Source organism: Fundulus heteroclitus, unplaced genomic scaffold (genome assembly GCF_011125445.2).
Source record: "Fundulus heteroclitus isolate FHET01 unplaced genomic scaffold, MU-UCD_Fhet_4.1 scaffold_455, whole genome shotgun sequence".
Classification (NCBI taxonomy): domain Eukaryota; kingdom Metazoa; phylum Chordata; class Actinopteri; order Cyprinodontiformes; family Fundulidae; genus Fundulus; species Fundulus heteroclitus.
In genome coordinates, this window is record NW_023396874.1 from 81,395 (window position 1) to 100,185 (window position 18,791).

General features: G+C 41.1%; 2 protein-coding genes and 1 pseudogene across 2 annotated transcripts in view; all 3 read left to right on the top strand.

Moving 5' to 3' along the window:
• Positions 1-3,431, top strand: part of znf740a (zinc finger protein 740a) — a gene marked incomplete in the record, with an annotated part of 62,198 nt that extends 58,767 nt beyond the window's left edge. Inside the window, 1 exon segment of the mRNA XM_036131734.1 lies at positions 563-3,431. Within this exon segment, the coding sequence (XP_035987627.1) occupies positions 563-739 (177 nt within the window).
• A 4,653-nt stretch (positions 3,432-8,084) lies between these two features.
• On the top strand, positions 8,085-12,760 carry LOC118560587 (single-strand selective monofunctional uracil DNA glycosylase-like). The gene is made up of 2 exons (XM_036131735.1): positions 8,085-8,544; positions 9,916-12,760. The coding sequence occupies exons 1-2, from the start codon at positions 8,257-8,259 to the stop codon at positions 10,444-10,446; spliced, it is 819 nt and encodes a 272-aa protein (XP_035987628.1). The 5' UTR covers positions 8,085-8,256; the 3' UTR covers positions 10,447-12,760.
• A 1,385-nt stretch (positions 12,761-14,145) lies between these two features.
• On the top strand, positions 14,146-18,788 carry LOC118560584 (annotated as a pseudogene).
• Positions 18,789-18,791: the final 3 nt, after the last annotated feature.

Genomic DNA, 18,791 nt, shown 5'->3' on the forward strand with positions numbered 1-18,791 from the left:
AGGGTGGTGTGGGCGCTGGTGTCTGTCTCCAGCCGTCCAGCATCAGATGCCCTCATTAAAGCTTCTCTTTAAGAAAACAAAAGAAAAAAAACACAACGTGGATATTTATTTATTTACAACTTCCGGAGGCGTTAAAATTTGGCAGCAACGCTGAATTTCAGCTTCTTTTATTTTTGGTGCAGTCAATAAACATTTTCGTTTATTGTATTTTTTCTTTCCAGCCCATATTTGCAACTTGGTCGATTAACAGCACACACAAAAAATTATCTTTTCCTGATGAGAAACAAAACATTTTGACATTTTCAGAGGGAATGGAAACCATAACCAGCGAATGAGGGGGGAAATTATTTAAAACAGTTGAATAAGTTTAAAAAAGTAAAAGTTTTTTTGCCCAAAAACTAACAACTTGGCCAAATCTTGTACAACATGCAAAACACGAAAAATTGTGCAATAAAATGAAATGTTATTTTTAACCAAGGAGGGTGACGTGTTGCTTGAATATAGATTTCTGCTCCGTCAATCTGTCTCCAGATCTAATTTCTCACTTTTCTTTCTCGTGAAGAACTTTTCCCGCACAGACCGGCTGCTGCGACACCGGCGGTTGTGCCAGGGTCACGGCGTCGCCAAAGTAGAGAACCAGCCGTGCTGCGAACCCCGCCCGTATCCACAGGACCCGCCGCCCCCTGCGCCCCCGACCTGGAGCCCCCTGCACCCACCTCCGGGACGGCTGGCGGTCTGACATTACGCCTTCCCGGGATCCATAACTCCAGCGGAGATGGGACAAGCCACAAGGTTTCCTCCTCTCGCCTCTGTGCAGAGCGGCGCCACATTCTAGCGCCGAATGCTCCAGTCCTGGGATTATTAAATGACAGTGGGGCAGTTTTTTCTTTTTCTTTTTTTTTTTTTTTTACTTACATTTCACTGTGTTCCCTTTTCTTCCCAGTTTTTTTTTTATTTACATTGAGACTTTTTTCTGTGATGAACAGTGGTCAATGGTCCTGTTTTGTACATTTTTGTTCCCAAGACGAAAAAAAAGAAGAAGGTTTTTATTGTTCAAACAAACTGCATTTGGTGGTACTGCCCAGCAAGGGAACTGGATATCGTTTGTCCTAATGTATTTACAAAAAAAAAAGAGGTGGAAAAACTGTATTTAAGCTACTCGATCATTTTTTTTCTCTCTTAAACGGCCCATTTTGACTTAGAAAAATCGTCACTCAGGTTTAAGCGGTAAAACTGAACCCTCCCTCCAGGTCGAGCGTGGAGGCTCGTCAGCCGCGTCACTTGGGACCACAGTTTGCCAAGACGGCGCTGCTCATCACGAGGTTTCACTCAAAGCATCGTCTGGTGCTTTTGCCGCTTTTGATACGCTGACTTGATCGGCAGGGAAGGCCCAGTTTTAATCAGTGTAAATAATTTAAAATGTGTATTATTCTAGATTTAGACTTGAGTGTTCTTTTTTTTTTTTTTTTTAAGCACAAAATGGGCCAAAAATAAGAGCGAAAAAGGAGGTTAGTTCAAATACGGTTGGTCAGTGCTGCTGCAGTTGACTCCTGAGGGAAGCCGTTTGTCTCTAAAAAAACAAAAAGGCGAGGATAAATCCGTGTTTGGAAACCAGATCAAGTTTTGCGTCGACTCGTGAGTTTCAGAGGATTGTCTCAGCGAGGACGGCAGCGTAACAGCACTTCTTCCGCCGCTGCGGTCCGTTCACCTGCGTGTGTGTGTGTGTAAATAAGGACATCTCCAGTGCTATCAGAAAAATGTGGAAACCGGGTGCAGGTTGGCCTCTGTGAGTCTCACCGTTTGTACAGCTCGTCACATTGTGAGGTTAGCAGCCGTATACAAGATATTGTGGCCTTAGTATGTTACTTTCTTACTTTTTGTTTGTTGCCTTTTTATTTCTCGGCTGTGTTTTAAGGCTGTGGCACACATGCGTTTACTAGTATTTTGTTAGTTTCCTTTTTTTTTCCTTTTTGTTCGATTACTAAACAGTTATTGAGCGCTGTCGGCTTCACATTTCTGATGGAAATTGATGTGCTGGGTCATTATTACTGCTCATTTTGTAACGCAACAGGTCCGTGCGAGAGGTCAGTAGCGCGCAGCTTTTAAAACCTTTTTAAACCGCTTTTTCTTTCAGATAAGTGACCGGTGTGTAAACGCGGATCATGTCATTGGGTTTTCAGCCTTAAGCGAGTTAAAATGACACGAGCTATCGTACTAAATGCCGCTGTAGTAACGAGGTTTCTTTCACATATCATGAACTTGGGTGGGGGGAAATCTTTTCAAGTGACAACGTTTCCGTATCGAGCAGCTTCTGGTCGCGTCCTGAAACGTCGGTGCTTGACCGGGAAGCGTTGACGCCGAGCTGGAGGGACATGCTGTTGAAGCCAATAACCAAACGAGGAAGCTTTATCTGGCCTCTATATTTGCTTCATTGTAAGTGGCAGAGTGCTAAGGAAATTGGGGAGATTTAAAATAGCAGAAGTTGTGCGGCTAGTGAGGTGCGCACAGAGAAAAGGGTTCGGTTTGAAGTGACTTGATTGGGACGAAATTGTGGCCGAAACAAAGGGCCAATTTTAACAAATGCAGTAATTAGCTTTGGAAACACTATTCCCAGCCTGTGGAGGGACTCCGCTGGTGTGTGCACATAAAAAAAAAAAACAACGCAAAAAGGGCAATACAGTATGTAGTTGTTGCTTGTTAATACCTGTTTGTCATTTATTGTTTTTAATATAATCATTTCCTTCGTTAAAGGCAATAGAATCCTTCCATCTTAGCTCTTGTTTTTATTTTTGTTTTTGTTCATTCAGACCGATTTTAAAGGAAGGATTAGCTCATCATGTTTTTATGATTGTTTCAAGGACCTTTTTTTTTTATTATTCGGATAAAATTGTACACTGGAATGACTTGGAAAAACATGACTTTTTTTTTTTCTTCTTCAATCTGTATTAGATTTTAGTTTTTTGACAAAAGTTTTTTTTTCTCCTCGACACAGAAGGCGAACAGAACGATTTGGATCAGTACCGCTGGGAGCCCAGTATGTTCTGTAATTTTGACAATATATGATGTTGTATCACAGAAGAAAAAAAAAACAGTTTGCTTTTCTTATACAAAGTCCCTGGTATTTGTAGTAAATTATATTGATGATGGTATTAGATGAACAACAGCATTACAGTAGCTATCACAGATTAGTTGTTTTCTTTATTAGTCTTGCATGCAGAGTTACGGTCCTCAGTTAAGATAGGATCTCTATTGATTATTTTGTGTAGGAAAAAAAGAGTGCATATGAATAACTTCCTAAGAAATTTACAATGATTATTGTAAAAATGGGCTAACTAATATGTACCCTTGTGATCCAATTAGTTTCAGCTGTATAAAAAAAATCAGAGGAGAGGCTTCCTACTATTATGGTAAAATAAAGAATTTGTAAAGGACTTGCTGTTTTATTATTATTTATCAAACTACCTGCCTGTACGTTAGAAATTCTATTAAATTTTATTTATATAGCACCGATTCATGAAACATGTAATCTCAAGGCACTTTCCAAACTCAAATTCAATCATATTATACAGATTGGGTCATATTATACAGATTGGTCAAAAACTTCCTATATAAGGGAACCAGTTGATTGCTTCAAAGTCCCGACAAGCAGCATTCACTCCTGAAGAAGCGTAGAGCTACAGGGAGAGTCGTCTGCATTGTATATGGCTTTGCAGCAATCCCTCATCCTGAGCAAGCATGAAGCGACAGTGGAAAGAAAAACCTCCATCAGAACCGGGCTCAGTATGAACGGTCATCTGCCTCGACCGACTGGGGTTACAGAAGACAGAGCAGAGACACAACAGGAGAGACAAAAAAGCACAGAAGCACACATTGATCTAGTAATCTGTTCTACATTAGATGGTAATAGCGGGTGATCTGTCTTCCTTGGATGATGTCACAGTTAACAGAACGTCAGACCAGGTGTACCTACTATGAAGAAAAGAGAGAGAGCAAAAACTTAAAAGCTGAAATGACAACAGTCATTTCAATGCAATGCAATGCAAAACTGGAGAACAGTAGAAATCAGTAGAGTGAGAAAAATAGTCCTCCAGCAGCCTAAGCCTATAGCAGCATAGATATAGAGGTAGCTCAGGGTAACATGAGCCGCTCTAACTATAAGCTTTGTCAAAAAGGAAAGTTTTAAGATTAGTCTTAAAAGTAGACAGGGTGTCTGCCTCACGGACCAAAACTGGGAGTTGGTTCCACAGGAGAGGAGCCTGATAGCTAAAGGATCTGCCTCCCATTCTACTTTTAGAGACTCTAGGAACCACCAGCAGACCTGCAGTCTGAGAGCGAAGTGCTCTGTTAGGAATATATGGGGTAACCAGAGCTCTGATATATGATGGAGCTTAATTATTAAGGGCTTTATACGTTAGAAGGAGAATTTTAAATTCTATTCTTGATTTAACAGGAAGCCAATGAAGGGAAGCTAAAATTGGAGAAATATGATCCCTCTTGTTGATTTTCATCAGAACTCTCACTGCAGCATTTTGGATCAGCTGAAGGCTTTGAACTGCATTTTGTGGACTTCCTGATAGTAAAGAATTACAATAGTCCAGCCTTGAAGTAACAAATCCATGGACCAGTTTTTCAGCATCACTCCTGGACAGAATGTTTCTAATTTTGGCAATATTCCGGAGGTTAAAAAAGTAAACTCTGGAAACCTGTTTAATATGGGATTTAAATGACATGTCTTGGTCAAAAATAACACCAAGATTTTTTACTTTATTACCAGAGGCCAAGTTAATGCCATTCAGATTAAGTGATTGATTAAGAAGTTTATTTTTTGAGGTCTCTGGGCCAAAGATTACAACTTCGGTCTTGTCAGAATTTAAATGCAGGAAATTTAAAGTCATCCAGCTTTTGATGTCATCAAGACATGACTGCAGTCAAAGTAATTGATTGGATTCATCAGGATTTATGGATAAATATAGCTGAGTGTCATCAGCATAACAGTGGAAATTAATCCCATGCTGTCTGATAACTTTGCCGATCGGAAGTATATATATAGTAAAGAGAATTGGTCCAAGGACTGAACCCTGTGGTGCTCCACAAGTGACCCTAGAGTTTGAAGAAGATTTATTATAAACATGAACAAACTGGAATCTGTCCGACAGATAAGATTTAAACCAGCCTAATGCTTTTCCCTTAATCCCTACAGTATGTTCAAGTGTTTGTAGGAGAATATTGTGATAAACTGTATCAAATGCAGCACTGAGATCTAACAGGACAAGTACAGACACAAGTCCATTATCTGAGGCCATGAGAATATCATTGGTGACCTTCACCAGAGCTGTTTCAGTGCTATGATGAGCTCTGAAGCCTTACTGAAACTCCTCAAATATGTCATTACTTTGTAAATGTTCACATAGTTGATTAGCAACTACTTTCTCAAGAAGTTTAGATAAGAAAAGAAGATTAGATATAGGTCTGTAATTTACTAACTCATATTGATCAAGAGATGGTTTCTTAAGTAAAGGTTTAATAACAGCTACTTTAAAAGCCTGTGCTACATATCCATTTACTAAGGATAGAATAATCATGTCTAAAATAGGGCCACTGATCAGAGGGGATATCTCTTTAAACAACTTAGTTGGGATTGGGTCTAACATACAGGTAGAAGGTTTAGATGAAGCTAAAATTTTAGATAGCTCAGAAAGCTCTGCTATTTTTTAAACAGTTCAGACACTGCGCAGGTTCTAAAGATTCCTCCAACGCTGCCTCACTTACTGAGGATGAGGTAATCATGTTTGGGAGGATGCCCATTGTTTTATTGTTAATGAAATCCATTTTATTCATGAAGAATCCCATAAAATCATTACTGCTAAGAGCTGAGGGAATGGATGGATCAACAGAGCTATGACGTGTGAATTTGTCAACTGTACTAATGAGAAACCTAGGATTATTTTTATTCTCCTCAATTAATGATGAAAAATATGCTGCTCTAACTCTGCAAGATGCGTCGGCGCAGTGTCGGTCTCATAGAGCGAAACCGTGGTCGATGTGTGTATTGCTACGGAAAGTCACGTGACCGACTACAGACAACTGTTTCGGTCACGTGACAATACAGCACCTGTTTCGAACTGACTGCCGCGCCAATGTTTCTGTTTCCCTCTAAGTGCACGCGTGTGCATTCGCGCACAGGCAGCGCGCACAGCAGAGCTATGCTGCGCAGTAAATAAAATCCAAGCTGAACTGGTAAACAAACATAATGGTTAATAATGGTTAATTTTTTAACTATTTTGCAACTCTTGTGTGATGGTGTTTGACCCACAGTCTCGCTCTGTGAGCGCCCAGCGTGTACATGATCGGAGCGCACCACTGATGGATGGGTTTCTTGCAACGCTTTTTGGTTGGCGGGTGCGCTGTGTGTCTTTGTCTGAGGCGTTCGTTTTCAGAAAAAAACGGCTGATTTCTACACTGAGTAGAAGTTGCCTACTCTGTAGTAGTTTTTCCACTCCCTTGTCGCAAAGGGTCTTTTTATACAAATATAGACTGTTTTTCCAGATTAGGATCCCATGTTTTATCTACAGGTACAAAGATGTATTTTACCAGCAAGTGGTCTGATCTCAGGGTTTCTATCCAGTCTTCAAAAGCCTGAAAAAAAATATGAAGAGAGTGTGGAAAATATAATATTTGTGTGTGTGTGTGTGTGTGTGTGTGTGTGTGTGTGTGTGTGTGTGAGAGAGAGAGAGAGAGAGAGAGAACGGTCTCAGGATGCTTTATAGTTGGCATGGCCCTAAACTCAAGGTAGTGTTCACCTGGACAGTTCCATTTCCAGATGTCCCGAACAATCTTGGTCATGACAATGATTATCAATAGATAACTACACCAGTCCTCAACTGTACGACCCCAGTTGTTTCTGCAGAGTCTGACTGTTGGTGGTTTTGTTGTGTTTAAAGTGGCTTGCCTCCTGCCCTTAGCGCCAGCATCCAAGAGTCCCCCCTCTATCTGCTAGATCTAACCAGCTGCAGCCATTCTTTTCCAATCAGATCCACGGTGGGATAGTTGCTGCTGCTCTGTCCTGGTTAAGGCTTCGGCCCGTATTATCGGATCATTGTTTTTATTCCGTGGCAGGGCTTAAAAATAGTCCGGCTGGTAATTTTCTTTAACTTTGCTATAAATTGCATTTTATTAGATAGCTATTTAAAGCAGGGGTCTCCAAAGTGCATCCCTTTGAATAATTTCTTGATGCAAACTGTGGTTGAAGAATAGAGTAAATTTATCCCAAATAGAAGCATATGTAGAGGGACCTTTTTTGTAATTCAATTCAATTCAATTCAATTTTATTTATATAGCGCCAAATCATGAAACATGTCATCTCAAGGCACTTTACAAAGTCAAGTTCAATCATATTATACAGATTGGGTCAGATTATACAGATTGGTCAAAAATGTCCTATATAAGGAAACCAGTTGATTGCATCAAAGTCCCGACAAGCAGCATTCACTCCTGGGGAACCGTAGAGCCACAGGAAGAGTCATCTGCATTGTACATGGCTTTGCTGCAATCCCTCATACTGAGCAAGCATGAAGCGACAGTGGGAAGAAAAACCACCCATTAACGGGAAAAAAAAAAAAAAAAATCCTTTTTTAGGAGATTTTCACTGGCAAATTGTATATCTTAAATAAAAACTGGTGCAAATCAGTATTTTCTTTACAATCAAAGTATGGCCCTCAAACGTCCAGCAGCTTTTTCCCCCCCATGAATGCAGACTTGGGCGCAGTAGGTCATTAAATTTAATGAACGTCCTCGTTTTTTTTGCTGCAAATAGAATAAAAACATTTTCTTGACCAGAGAAAACAGAAAATGTTTCACCCAAAAAGAGAGAAAACTGTACAGCTCATCTGCTTAGTTTCATCTTAATATTGCACGGAAAATGTATTGCTGAGCAGGTAAACAAAAATCCTATATAAATTATCTTGCGTTTTTTTTAAATCGCAAAAACTAAACCAAATAGTGTCCCTTTCAATTTCCTCTTTTTGGGCCACCGTGCAAAGTTTGTACACCAGCAGAAGAACAAAGGCGTCTGACAGCGTGAAGATCGTCTTTGCTGTCATTGCACCGACATTCCTGCAGATGGCAGCAGCGCAATGTGGACGATACGCGCGGAAGCAGAGGAAGAAACTGTTGACGCTTTGTTTTCGGGTGACGGGTCTCAAAACATAAACCAAAATAAAACATAAATTAACGCGCGTTTCAGCGACTTGCATCAACATGTCGGATAGCGGCACATCTAGGAGCGAAACGCCGCTGGCAGCTTCCCGGGATGGGGTCTCTGAGTCCGCAGATGGGACCCCCTCCTCCAGGTTCCTGCAGGCTGAGCTGGAGCTGAACGCCCTCCTGCGGGGGCTCACCTTCGGAGAGCCCGTCCGCTACGTTTACAACCCGCTGGAGTACGCCTGGGACACCCACCGCTGCTACGTGGAGAAGTACTGTCTGCCCGGGCAGAAGGTCCTCTTCCTGGGGATGAACCCCGGACCTTTCGGCATGGCACAGACCGGGGTGAGTCCGGGAAACTATTGAGATCACACTTTAATGTATTGTAATGAAGTTTTATATGAACAAACCAAAATAGTACGCGTGAAGAAGGAAAATTATTGAATAGAATAAATGTGTTTTTTTTGTTTTTTTTTTTGTTTTTTTACAAATACAAATCTGAAAAGTGTGGCGTGCATTTTTTATTCGCCACCCAAAAGCCGGATACCCCACATGTAAGTCTATCTGGGTGTTATTTAATCTCAGTATAGATGCTGCTGTGTGTTTAAGGTCTCAGAGGTGCGTTAGGGAACAATAGAGATTAGAGAAGTTTAAAGAAAACCACAGAGCGCTGTTCAGTCCGTCACCTGAAGATGTAAAGACTACGGCACAGATAAACTACCAAGACGTGGGTATCCAACTTAACCGAGAGACCAGACAAGTAGAAGGTTATAGGGGAGTGTTGGCCTAGTGGTTAGAGCAGCGCGCTTGCACTCAGAAAAGGTTGCAAGTTCCCGGTTCAATCCGCAGCGCCTGCACTCTGGGTCCCTGAGCAAGACACTTAACCCCAGATTGCTTTCCGGGCGCCGCAGATGGCAGCCCACTGCTCCCCAATGGTGATGGGTTAAAAGCAGAAAACAAATTTCGTTGTAATGTATGTTTCAATGTATGTTTCAATGACAATAAAGATGATATTACTATTACTAGAACCTTAGACTGTGGAGGAGCTGGGCCCAAATCACACCGTCCCCAGTGAAACATGGCGGTGGCAGCATCATGCTGATGGGATGCTTTGTTTCTGGAGAGGCAGGGAAGATGGGATCCTTGATCCTTGATGAGATCCAGCTAGAGGCCGAGAAAGCATTAGACTGGGATGGAGGGACTATCCCAAAGATCACTGTGGGCAAAAGTCCGTGTGGGCCCCACATCAGGCTTTATCTTTTTCTGGGTCTTGTTGATCGCAGATAAGTCTTGAGAGGACGGAAACACTCTCAGCACTTGCAGTGGACACAGCCTTAAAGTAGCTAAGCTAACGAAGTAGCGGTCAAAGCAGCAAACTTTGTTACATAACATGACACAATCAGCCAATACAGTGAAACATGCTTTCCATGGAATGGTGCTGCCATGCTATGTGTGCATTTGAAAAAATAGCAGGAATAATTTAATTTTTTAATATTGATTTCAGTTGACACAAAATAGGAGGCCGCGGTCCTATTAGACGGGTCCTGAGACAAGACCTAAACACAGAAGTACAGCAATGGTTTAGATCAAACCATGCTAATGTTAGAATGGCCCAGTCAAACTCCAGAGCTAAACCCAATGAACATGTTAGGGTTAAGGCAACCTAACGTGACCTAATAGACGGTTAAACCATGTCAATGCTACCGTCTGTTTCAGGTCCCTTTCGGTGAGGTGAAGTCAGTCACCGACTGGCTGAAGATCACAGGGGAGGTCGGTCGCCCCGCCGAGGAGCACCCCAAGAGACGGATCCTGGGCCTCGGCTGCACCCAGAGCGAAGTGAGCGGCGCTCGTTTCTGGGGCTTCTTCAGGAAGCTGTGCGGCGAGCCCGAGCAGTTCTTCCGCCACTGCTTCGTCCACAACCTCTGCCCGCTGATCTTCATGAGCGCCAGCGGCAAGAACCTGACGCCCCCCGAGCTGCCGGCGGACGAACGAGAAGCCCTGCTGTCCCTGTGCGACGCGGCGCTCTGCCAAGCGGTGGCGGCGCTGGGCGTCTCCATGGTGATCGGCGTGGGGAAGGTGGCGGAGCAGAGGGCGCGGCGGGCGCTGTCCGCCGAAGGTGTGAAGGTGCGGGTGGAGGGCATCATGCACCCGTCGCCCAGGAACCCGTTGGCCAATAAGGGCTGGGAGGAGGTGGCTAAAGCCAAGCTGGCAGAACTGGAGGTCCTCCCCCTGCTGAGCAGCAGCTAACGAGCCTCCTCTGAGACTCCTCCGCAGCAATCTGATGACTAACGAGGGGACGAAGAGCTGCTGGAAAACGCTGGCCTTACCGTCCAACTTCAACATGAAAACTCTGCAACGCGGAAATTTGCGAGGGATGACGGTGATAAAGTCGATAAACTCAACCCCACAAACTTAAATAATCTCCTCCTAAAGCCCCATGCTAAAGAGAATGCTGAGTCTATTTTAAACAATATTTATGTTACGACTGATGCCTTCACTCACACATGGCGTGGTAAACGCTTCATTCGTTCAACGGTAGTATTGAATCGGTATCGGCCGATACGCTCAGCCCAGATATCGGTAAGGAGAAACTGGATGGTGCATCTCTAGTCGCTGGTCGGCAGAGGCCTCCTCTAGGCGTGTCCTCTAGGTCTGGATAAGCATGGTGAAGAAAATGAGAATATGAAATGTGTTTGTATTTCCAGACATTATCCCCAATCCCAATGTCTAAAAGTTGCCGCCTACCTTCCTTGTGTCCTGCCTCCATTCTTAACTTTTATTGCCCTCTTTGTTTCCTTCACTCCTTCCTTCCTTCCTTGTGTCTTTCCTTCCCTCCCTCTCTCCTTGTGTTATTGCACCTAAGTCGTCAACCTCAATCCCTTCCAACTCTTTCAGTCTCTTTCCTGCCTTTTTTCATTCCAGGTGTCCTTCTTTCCTTTGCTTCCATCTTCTTCCATTTGTCCTTTCTTCCTTCCTTGTGTCCTTACCTTCTTTCCATGTTTGTGTCACCTATCGTTCGATCCTTTTTTCCTTATTTCCTTTTGGCCTGGCTTCCTTGTTTCCATCCTTCAGTCGTCCCTTATCTCCTTACTTTTTTTCCTTACTTTCATTCTTTGTGTTCTTCCTTCCTTCCCCCTTCTTTCTAGCCTTCCATGTGGCGTTACTCTTTTCCTACTTGTGTCTTTCCTTCCTTCCTTTTGTTACTCCATCTTTATGTCCAAACTCAATTCCTTATTGGTGTCCTTCCTTTCTTCTTATCCTTTCCTCCTTCCTTCCTTGCCTCCTTCCTCTCCTTCAGGCTTCCGTGTTTAATTTATGCCATAAATGTGTCGTGAACCTTTGTATTTTCCATTTTGTAAATGAACAGAGGAATTCTAGAGACACGAGCCTGAAAAGGTTTGGGAGTTGTGCAAGAAAAACACACAGGAACAAAAAACTCGTCATCTAAAGTTTGCCAGTGAACAATCCAAGTGATTGAGAAAAGGTTTGGCCGAGCGCGGTGTAGTCAGATGAGACCAAAATCTGGCTGTTTGGCATCAACTTTATCCGCCGTTTGTGGAGGAAGAGACACACTTCACTTGACCTGAAGGACTTTATCAAGGATGGAGGTGGAAAAACATCCATGAAATAAAGGGACGGGGGAAAGTACCTTCAAACCCTGAATAGAACCTCCTTGGAGGAATATTTTAGTGACAGGCCCAAAACATCTTGCCAAGGCAACAAATAAGCAGGGGGTTAAATATTTCTTTCTTTCTCTGGATATCTGAGGCTCAGGCTAAGAGGAGACTCTGTTTCCATTTTTGTGTGTGTCAGTAAAGGCTCACTGACCTGTTAGGGCTGCAAAAGGGAATAATAATAAATGTCATTTGTCCAATTAGGGCATCCATTAGACTCTGTGTCCTTTCAGGTGGTTTATTGATTAAAACATGACCCACGACAGCCCTAAAAATTTCAGTTTCGCTGCATTGGCTCAGTTACACTGCTGACATAACATAACCTAGAATTGCTCCTAAACTCAACCACAGTCCCTGATCTGCTCCACTGATGCAGCGAGCGTCTGCCATGACAGCTGTTTGTGTCCGCTGCACTAAATCTTCTTTATGAAACAGTTTTTTTTACTCTGCCTTTTAACTTGAACCTTTTCAGATGAAAAAACAATTCTGTAAACATTTGTTACACACGTGAGACTATTATAAGCAGCAATTTTCGATCATTCTGTTTCCTTGGTATATTTATTTGGTTTTAAGAATGTAGTTGTTTTATGTTTCTGCACTACTGTTTTAGGGTTCTATATCTTGCAGGGGTTTTGCTATCAAGCTTCGGATCTTGAAATTGTTCATTTTTATGGTCATTTTTTTTTTTTTGTGGTGCAGCAAGGTGTCATTGTGTAAAAATATATTCTCATGTCCAACAAGCATTAGCCTAGCTTCTATTCAGGACAGTCCTGGTTAAAAATTGTTAACATGGTAAAACTGAAATTGACCAAGGAGGAAGGTTGGCATATTAGTGACACTTTTGTTGCCATTATGGAGTTAATTAGAATAAAATGCATCAGCGGTGACTAAAGTGTTGCCCGGGGGGGCATTTACAGCCCTCTGAATGATTTTGTGTGGCCTTTCAAAAATTTTACAAATTTTAATCAGCCAGCACAGTTGGTTGATACTTTTTAATGTTTTTTAGGACAAATATTTCATTGACCTGAGACATTTCAAAACAAGAAAAAGTAAATAATTTTCTGAAAATCTAAAATATTTTGAAGAACACAATATATTTGTCTTTTAATAACCATGTTCTTTGCTTTCCTGTGACATCCAGCGGCTTTATTTAAAAGCAGACGTGGGGGCACCCATCCGTTCAACTTGGCTAACCAAAACTAGCATTTTTAGAAAAAGAACGATCCATCTCCTCATTGCTAAGAAAACACTGAAGAATATTTCTGGACATGGAAAATCTCTGGCCATCATTTGTTTTTCTTTGTATAGAGCAAACATTCAAACGCTTTTTATGTATCAGATCTACAATGATTTACAATTGTTTCAGAGAAATATTATTACATTATTTCATAAAGATATTGTTTGTTTATTGCTGAGCAGTTAAAAACAACAGCAAAAAACAACAAAAAAAAAATAATAAATCATCACACTAAGGTTGTTTTTGTCGGGTTTTATTTAAAAAACAAAATGATTTTTGCAGACTAGGGTTAACTGGTAAACAGTTTGGACATCATTGTCATAAATGTATTATTAAATATTAATTCTGTCTAATAAGATGAATACTTAATACTTAGGAGAAGTTAATTGTATCAATATAATAATAAAAAAAAATATTTCTAGGTGATAAGTTTTAAGAATATGTATTGAAGGAAACCTGTTTTAAAGCATTCCTTTTTTCTTATTTTTTTATTACATCTTAATCATATCTAACAATCATAGCTAACAAGAACTAAATGCCAACTCTCCAAGTGAAAATCATTTAAAAACCCATCATCTATGTGTTCTGATAAAACCTAAATGTATATTTCTTTATTCTGTCAAAACAGCATCGTCACTGTCTGGTGCCGCTATACTGCCCTCTAGTGTCCAACGCGGGAACAACATTCTAGAACAGTCGCAATAAATGCGGTGTTGATCATGAACACAAAACTTGAAAATTATGTACTGACAAAAGCAAGACTTTTATACCTATAAATATAGAAAAAAAGAACGTTTATATAAGTTTATGTATTTGTATGTCATTGTTATTATTAGTAACATTACACTTTAGGAATATTATTTCCCCAGGCCTCCACAGCCTCCCATTATTGCAACATGCCCAAACCACATGTTTTCTTTTCTGGGACTTGAAGTCTGGAGAGTCACTTTGCCCCCATGCAAGCAATGCACCCATCTACTACATCTCCCATAATTCCCTAAGCATCTGTGATGTTAATCTGGGCTCCACATGGTCCAGGAGATGTTGTGAAACCTCCTGCACCTGACTGAGTTGCTCATCACTTTCTCCAGACTGATGCCCGGCCGGATCTCTCACGAGGAGTTGAGGGCATAAATTTCTCAACAGATTAAGGTAAGATTTAGAGTTCAGTACTAAATTCTGCCATTTAAAAGAAAACCTAACACCCAGATTGGGTTTTAAAGTGACACTTTTAACTTTATGGAACTCTGGTAATCAAGTATGACATGATTTTAATGGTGTTAAGCACTGAAATGCATATTTTCTAAAAGATTTTCTTTGAATGTGCTTACTCAAAGGAGTTTAGTGACTTTTTTTAATGGTAGAAATCATTAGACTACTATATACTTTCAATTAAGTAATAAGCATTTCACAATAACCTTCAAAATCTGAAGCATCTTTCTTATCATATTTTTTATCCCTCACCTTTGAAGTGTTAAACAGGATCCCAACATTTTGCTATTACTGAGCTCCTATAGTGTATATGAGCTTGTTGCTTTGAAACATACTGCTGAGCCAAGAGCGGCCAGTGTTGTGAGCACACAGCTGCATTCCTGAGCTCAGCTATCACCTTTCATCAGCTGTTCTCATCCGGAGAGAAACCGGAGCACATCAAATCGGACCCATGTGTGTTTTCTTCCTCAACAGCGAACCTTCCTGTTACTTATGGATAAACAGCCCGCAGTGGTGTTTCGAAATGTGGGACAGTTGTACTTCCCCCAAATCAGGGTTGAGTGCCACTACAGCCTGACATCAGAGCATCGGTGGAGCAGCAGTGACTGGATAGGCATTTTCCAGGTACATTGACCCACTTTAGCACCGACATGAGTGACATGCAGGATGTTTTATGATGTCTTTTTGTGTCCTGCGACAGATGGGCTGGTCGTCAGTCAAAGAGTATCACACCTACACATGGGCTGCTGTCCCTGAAGGCTACACAGAGGGAACCAGCGTTGACTACTGGGCAGTTTTCCAGGGTATAAATTCAATTTCTGAACTATTTGCAGCAGCTCTCACTACCCTCCGCTTCAATATAGTCGGACTGTATTTGTATCCGTAGCCTACCAGCGTGAAGTGCTCAGTTAAATCATGGAAAAACTCTTGTAAGGATGATGAGTCACTTGAGGTTAACAAAGATGTAGACTTTAGTATTATTATTATTTTTCATACTTATGGGTAAACCCAAAATTATTCATACCTCTGGCAGATTTACATTTTAAATCACTTTTATTCAACAAAAATATTGGCCTTTGATGGGAAATGAGACGGACATCTTCAAAAAGATGAAACAAAGTGAAATGGGTAACATTTAGAGAAATTTATTTATTTTTATTTCTATTTATATTAAGAAAGTGATTAATACTCTTTTTGATGATCAACATTAAAAAAATGTATTGGCATTACAGCAATCAAACAATTTTTACAATAGTGGAGCAACGTTTTGAATCTTGATTATTTATCTTTGGTGATGAGCTCCTCTAAGCCTTTGAGGCCTCCTTACCATCACCCTAATCTTTAGCTCCCTCCACAGAATCTGAGATCGAAGCAATGGACTCCAGCTGGGCCATTCAAAACTGTTAATATTACTTCCAGAGATTAAAAAGAAACATGTGGAAATTAAAATACTACTTTAAACATAGATCTCTGATTCGTCTTGGGCTGAACAAAACAAAACAACACAAAAAAATCCTGTTTTACACTTAAACAGCATTTTGATTTGTCATAGCGAATGTGTAACTTATATTTGAAAACATATTTACTCCGGTTACAAGTTTTTCCCTTTATAAAAGAGGGCGGTGTCTCAAAAATTTTGTACCAAAAGTGTTTAGTGTTGTAATGTTAGATTTGGCATGTTGTTACATATTTAGGTACCTGACACTGTGATTTAACTAAAGAAGAGAGAGAGAGAAAACAGACAATAATATATCTGTTATTTTCTACTTTCTATTTAATATATTTCATAAGGATTCCTTCAACATGTCATCCAGAAACATAGGTTTATGTGAGGGCAAAGAATCAAATGCTGTCTCTCATTGTGCCAAAAAGTTTGAGACACTACCTGATCTCCGCTTTTCCTTTTCTTTGTGTCATTTTTGACGCATCAGTCTTTTGTGGTCATGTAACTATCATAACTTACAAGATGATTTTTTTTTGTACATTATAAAACCTCATAAAACATTTAAATAGTCGTTTGAATTTTAATAGAAATGTCAAATATACGTAGCTTGATACAGAAGAGTCTTAAGGAAAGTATGAACTTTGTTAAAGAGGTAGAGGTTTCAGGAACACTTGGTGTTAAAGGGTTAGCTTCTTTTACACAGTCTTCAAAACAAAATGCAGCTCTTTGAACTGAGACTAACTACTGTAATAATATTCAGCTCAACTGACTTTTTATCTATTAATCTGTTAATGTTTAGGGTTATATTGGTGTAAAACCATAAGAGATGATGTTCTTTCTGCAGCGTCTTACCTGCCTCGCCCAAGTTCTGCGGAGTACCAGTTTGTTTACGTGGATAAAATGGGGAGGGTTTGTTGCTCGCAGTCGTCCGTTCACTTTCTGTGCCCCAAGATCCGCTGGAGGAGCTGGAGACCCTGAAAGAAGAACAAGACGAGGAAGATGGAGAAGAGGAGCTGCTGCTGGTCATCCCCAGGGCTCAACTGCTGCAGGTGAGGGAGGGGAAACTCCTTCTTTCATTGCAATGATAACAGACGAGGAGGAACACCAGCGTTACAAGCTTCGCACGTTCTCTGGTTTCTGTGAAAGGGATTAAAAGTTCTCCCTGTTGTCACCAGAGTCGGCTGGAGCAGAGCCTCAAAAAGCAGACGGCTCTACAGCGAGCTCTGGACGAAGCCAAAAGAGAGGCGGAGAACGAAAAAGAAGCCTGCCAAAGAGCAAGATCTGAGTGGGAGAGGGAGAGAGAGGCAATAAAGGAAGAGATCACTGAACTCAGAGACAACCTGAGACAGAGCTGTGAGATGATGAAGAGGCTGGAGGAAAGACACAAGGTATGAAGGCTTAACATAGACAATAGACAATTAATCACATTAGTCTTTATGCACAAACTAAACACAAATACGTATAAACTGCACCGTAAAGATGTGATGAATGCCGTTGCAAAAATGTCCCCCATCCCATCTACCTTTTCCCATTTGGTCATGTTACCATCACAAACTCGAATGTATTTAAGTGAGACTTTGTGTGACAACACCAACACAAATGAGTTCCTGATTGTGAAGTGGATGGAGAAAGAAACCAGGACATCTTACAAAAATGATCAGTCAAAGCCTGTGTGTGAGTGAAAGCTCTTTGAAGGACTCGGAGGTTTGTTAAAGAGCATTAGTGGACAGACAGCAACATGAAGACCAAGGATCACAGCAGACAGGTGAGGGAGGAAGCTGTGGGGAAGTTTAAAGCATTATTAAACAATACCCAAGCTTTGGATGACTCAGACATACTAACAGAGCTCGAAATCGGCAACCTCAGGTAGTGGAATCTGCTATCATCCGTGCGTTAGTGTGTTTGTCGTACACTCCACAACTTTGGCTTTTATGGAGACGGACACGATGAAACCAATTGTTAGAAGAAAGCCATAAAAAGTCCGTTTGTAGTTTGGAAAACTTAATATTGCTCTTCAACAATGAACACACCATCCCCATACGAAACATGTCATCTTCCTGAGGGAGGATCTCTTTTTAAAAGAGACAGAGAGGCTAAAAAAAAAACATAGTTAGAAGCTGAAAAAGACTTTAAAACACGTGTTCAGACTTCAACATTGATTGTCAGACATGGTTTCCACCCATTCTGACTGATTACGGACAGAAAATGGACAAGAATTTCACTTTCTGGCTGTCCAAGTTTGATATATACACTACTCCAGAGACTTGCTGCTGCAACTATCTTGTAAAGCGATTCTACAAAGTATTCTAAAGGCTATTTCTAATTTGAAAGCCATGCATCCATTTCCTTTCAATTCTCAGTCTTTGGATAACTACAACTTCATCAGTTGATTAAAGAAAATTTCAATAAAACATGTTAAGGTTTGTGGCGTTAACATGGTTAAAGGTGGTGAATTTCAAGCGATGGGAGCACTTTTCTAAAACAATAATCAATCATTTGTAACGCCGAAAGGATGCAACGTACAGTCAGGAAATCCAGAGCACTGAGCTGAGAAAACTTGGAGCCGAAAAGACTGAGAACCAGCAGCAAGTCCAAGACCTGAAGAGCGAACTCAAGGTCCTGGCTGACAGAGAAGAACAGGCAACCACGGAGCTGCAAAGGCAAGAGTCTGAAACACGTGTCGGTGGAAACATTTATGTGACTCTGTTTCATTATTTGGAACTAAAACTAGCTTTACGTTTGCCATCACAGGCTGAAAGAAAGGATGAAGAAGATGTCCACTCAGATGAAACACGACGAGGAGAAAAGAAAATCCCTGCAGGTAGCTTATGAAACACGCAGGGTAGCGTAGTCTCATAGATGGGCACCCATTGTGAAAATAACAAGTCAGATGTAGATGGCTACAGGTCTTCAGCACCGATGATAAAAGCCCGTTTGACATCAGCGTTTTAAAAAGTCTTCATCTGTTCGACAGGCGGAGATCGATGCTTCCGCTGCAGAGGTGCGAGGACTGCAGGAGCAGCTG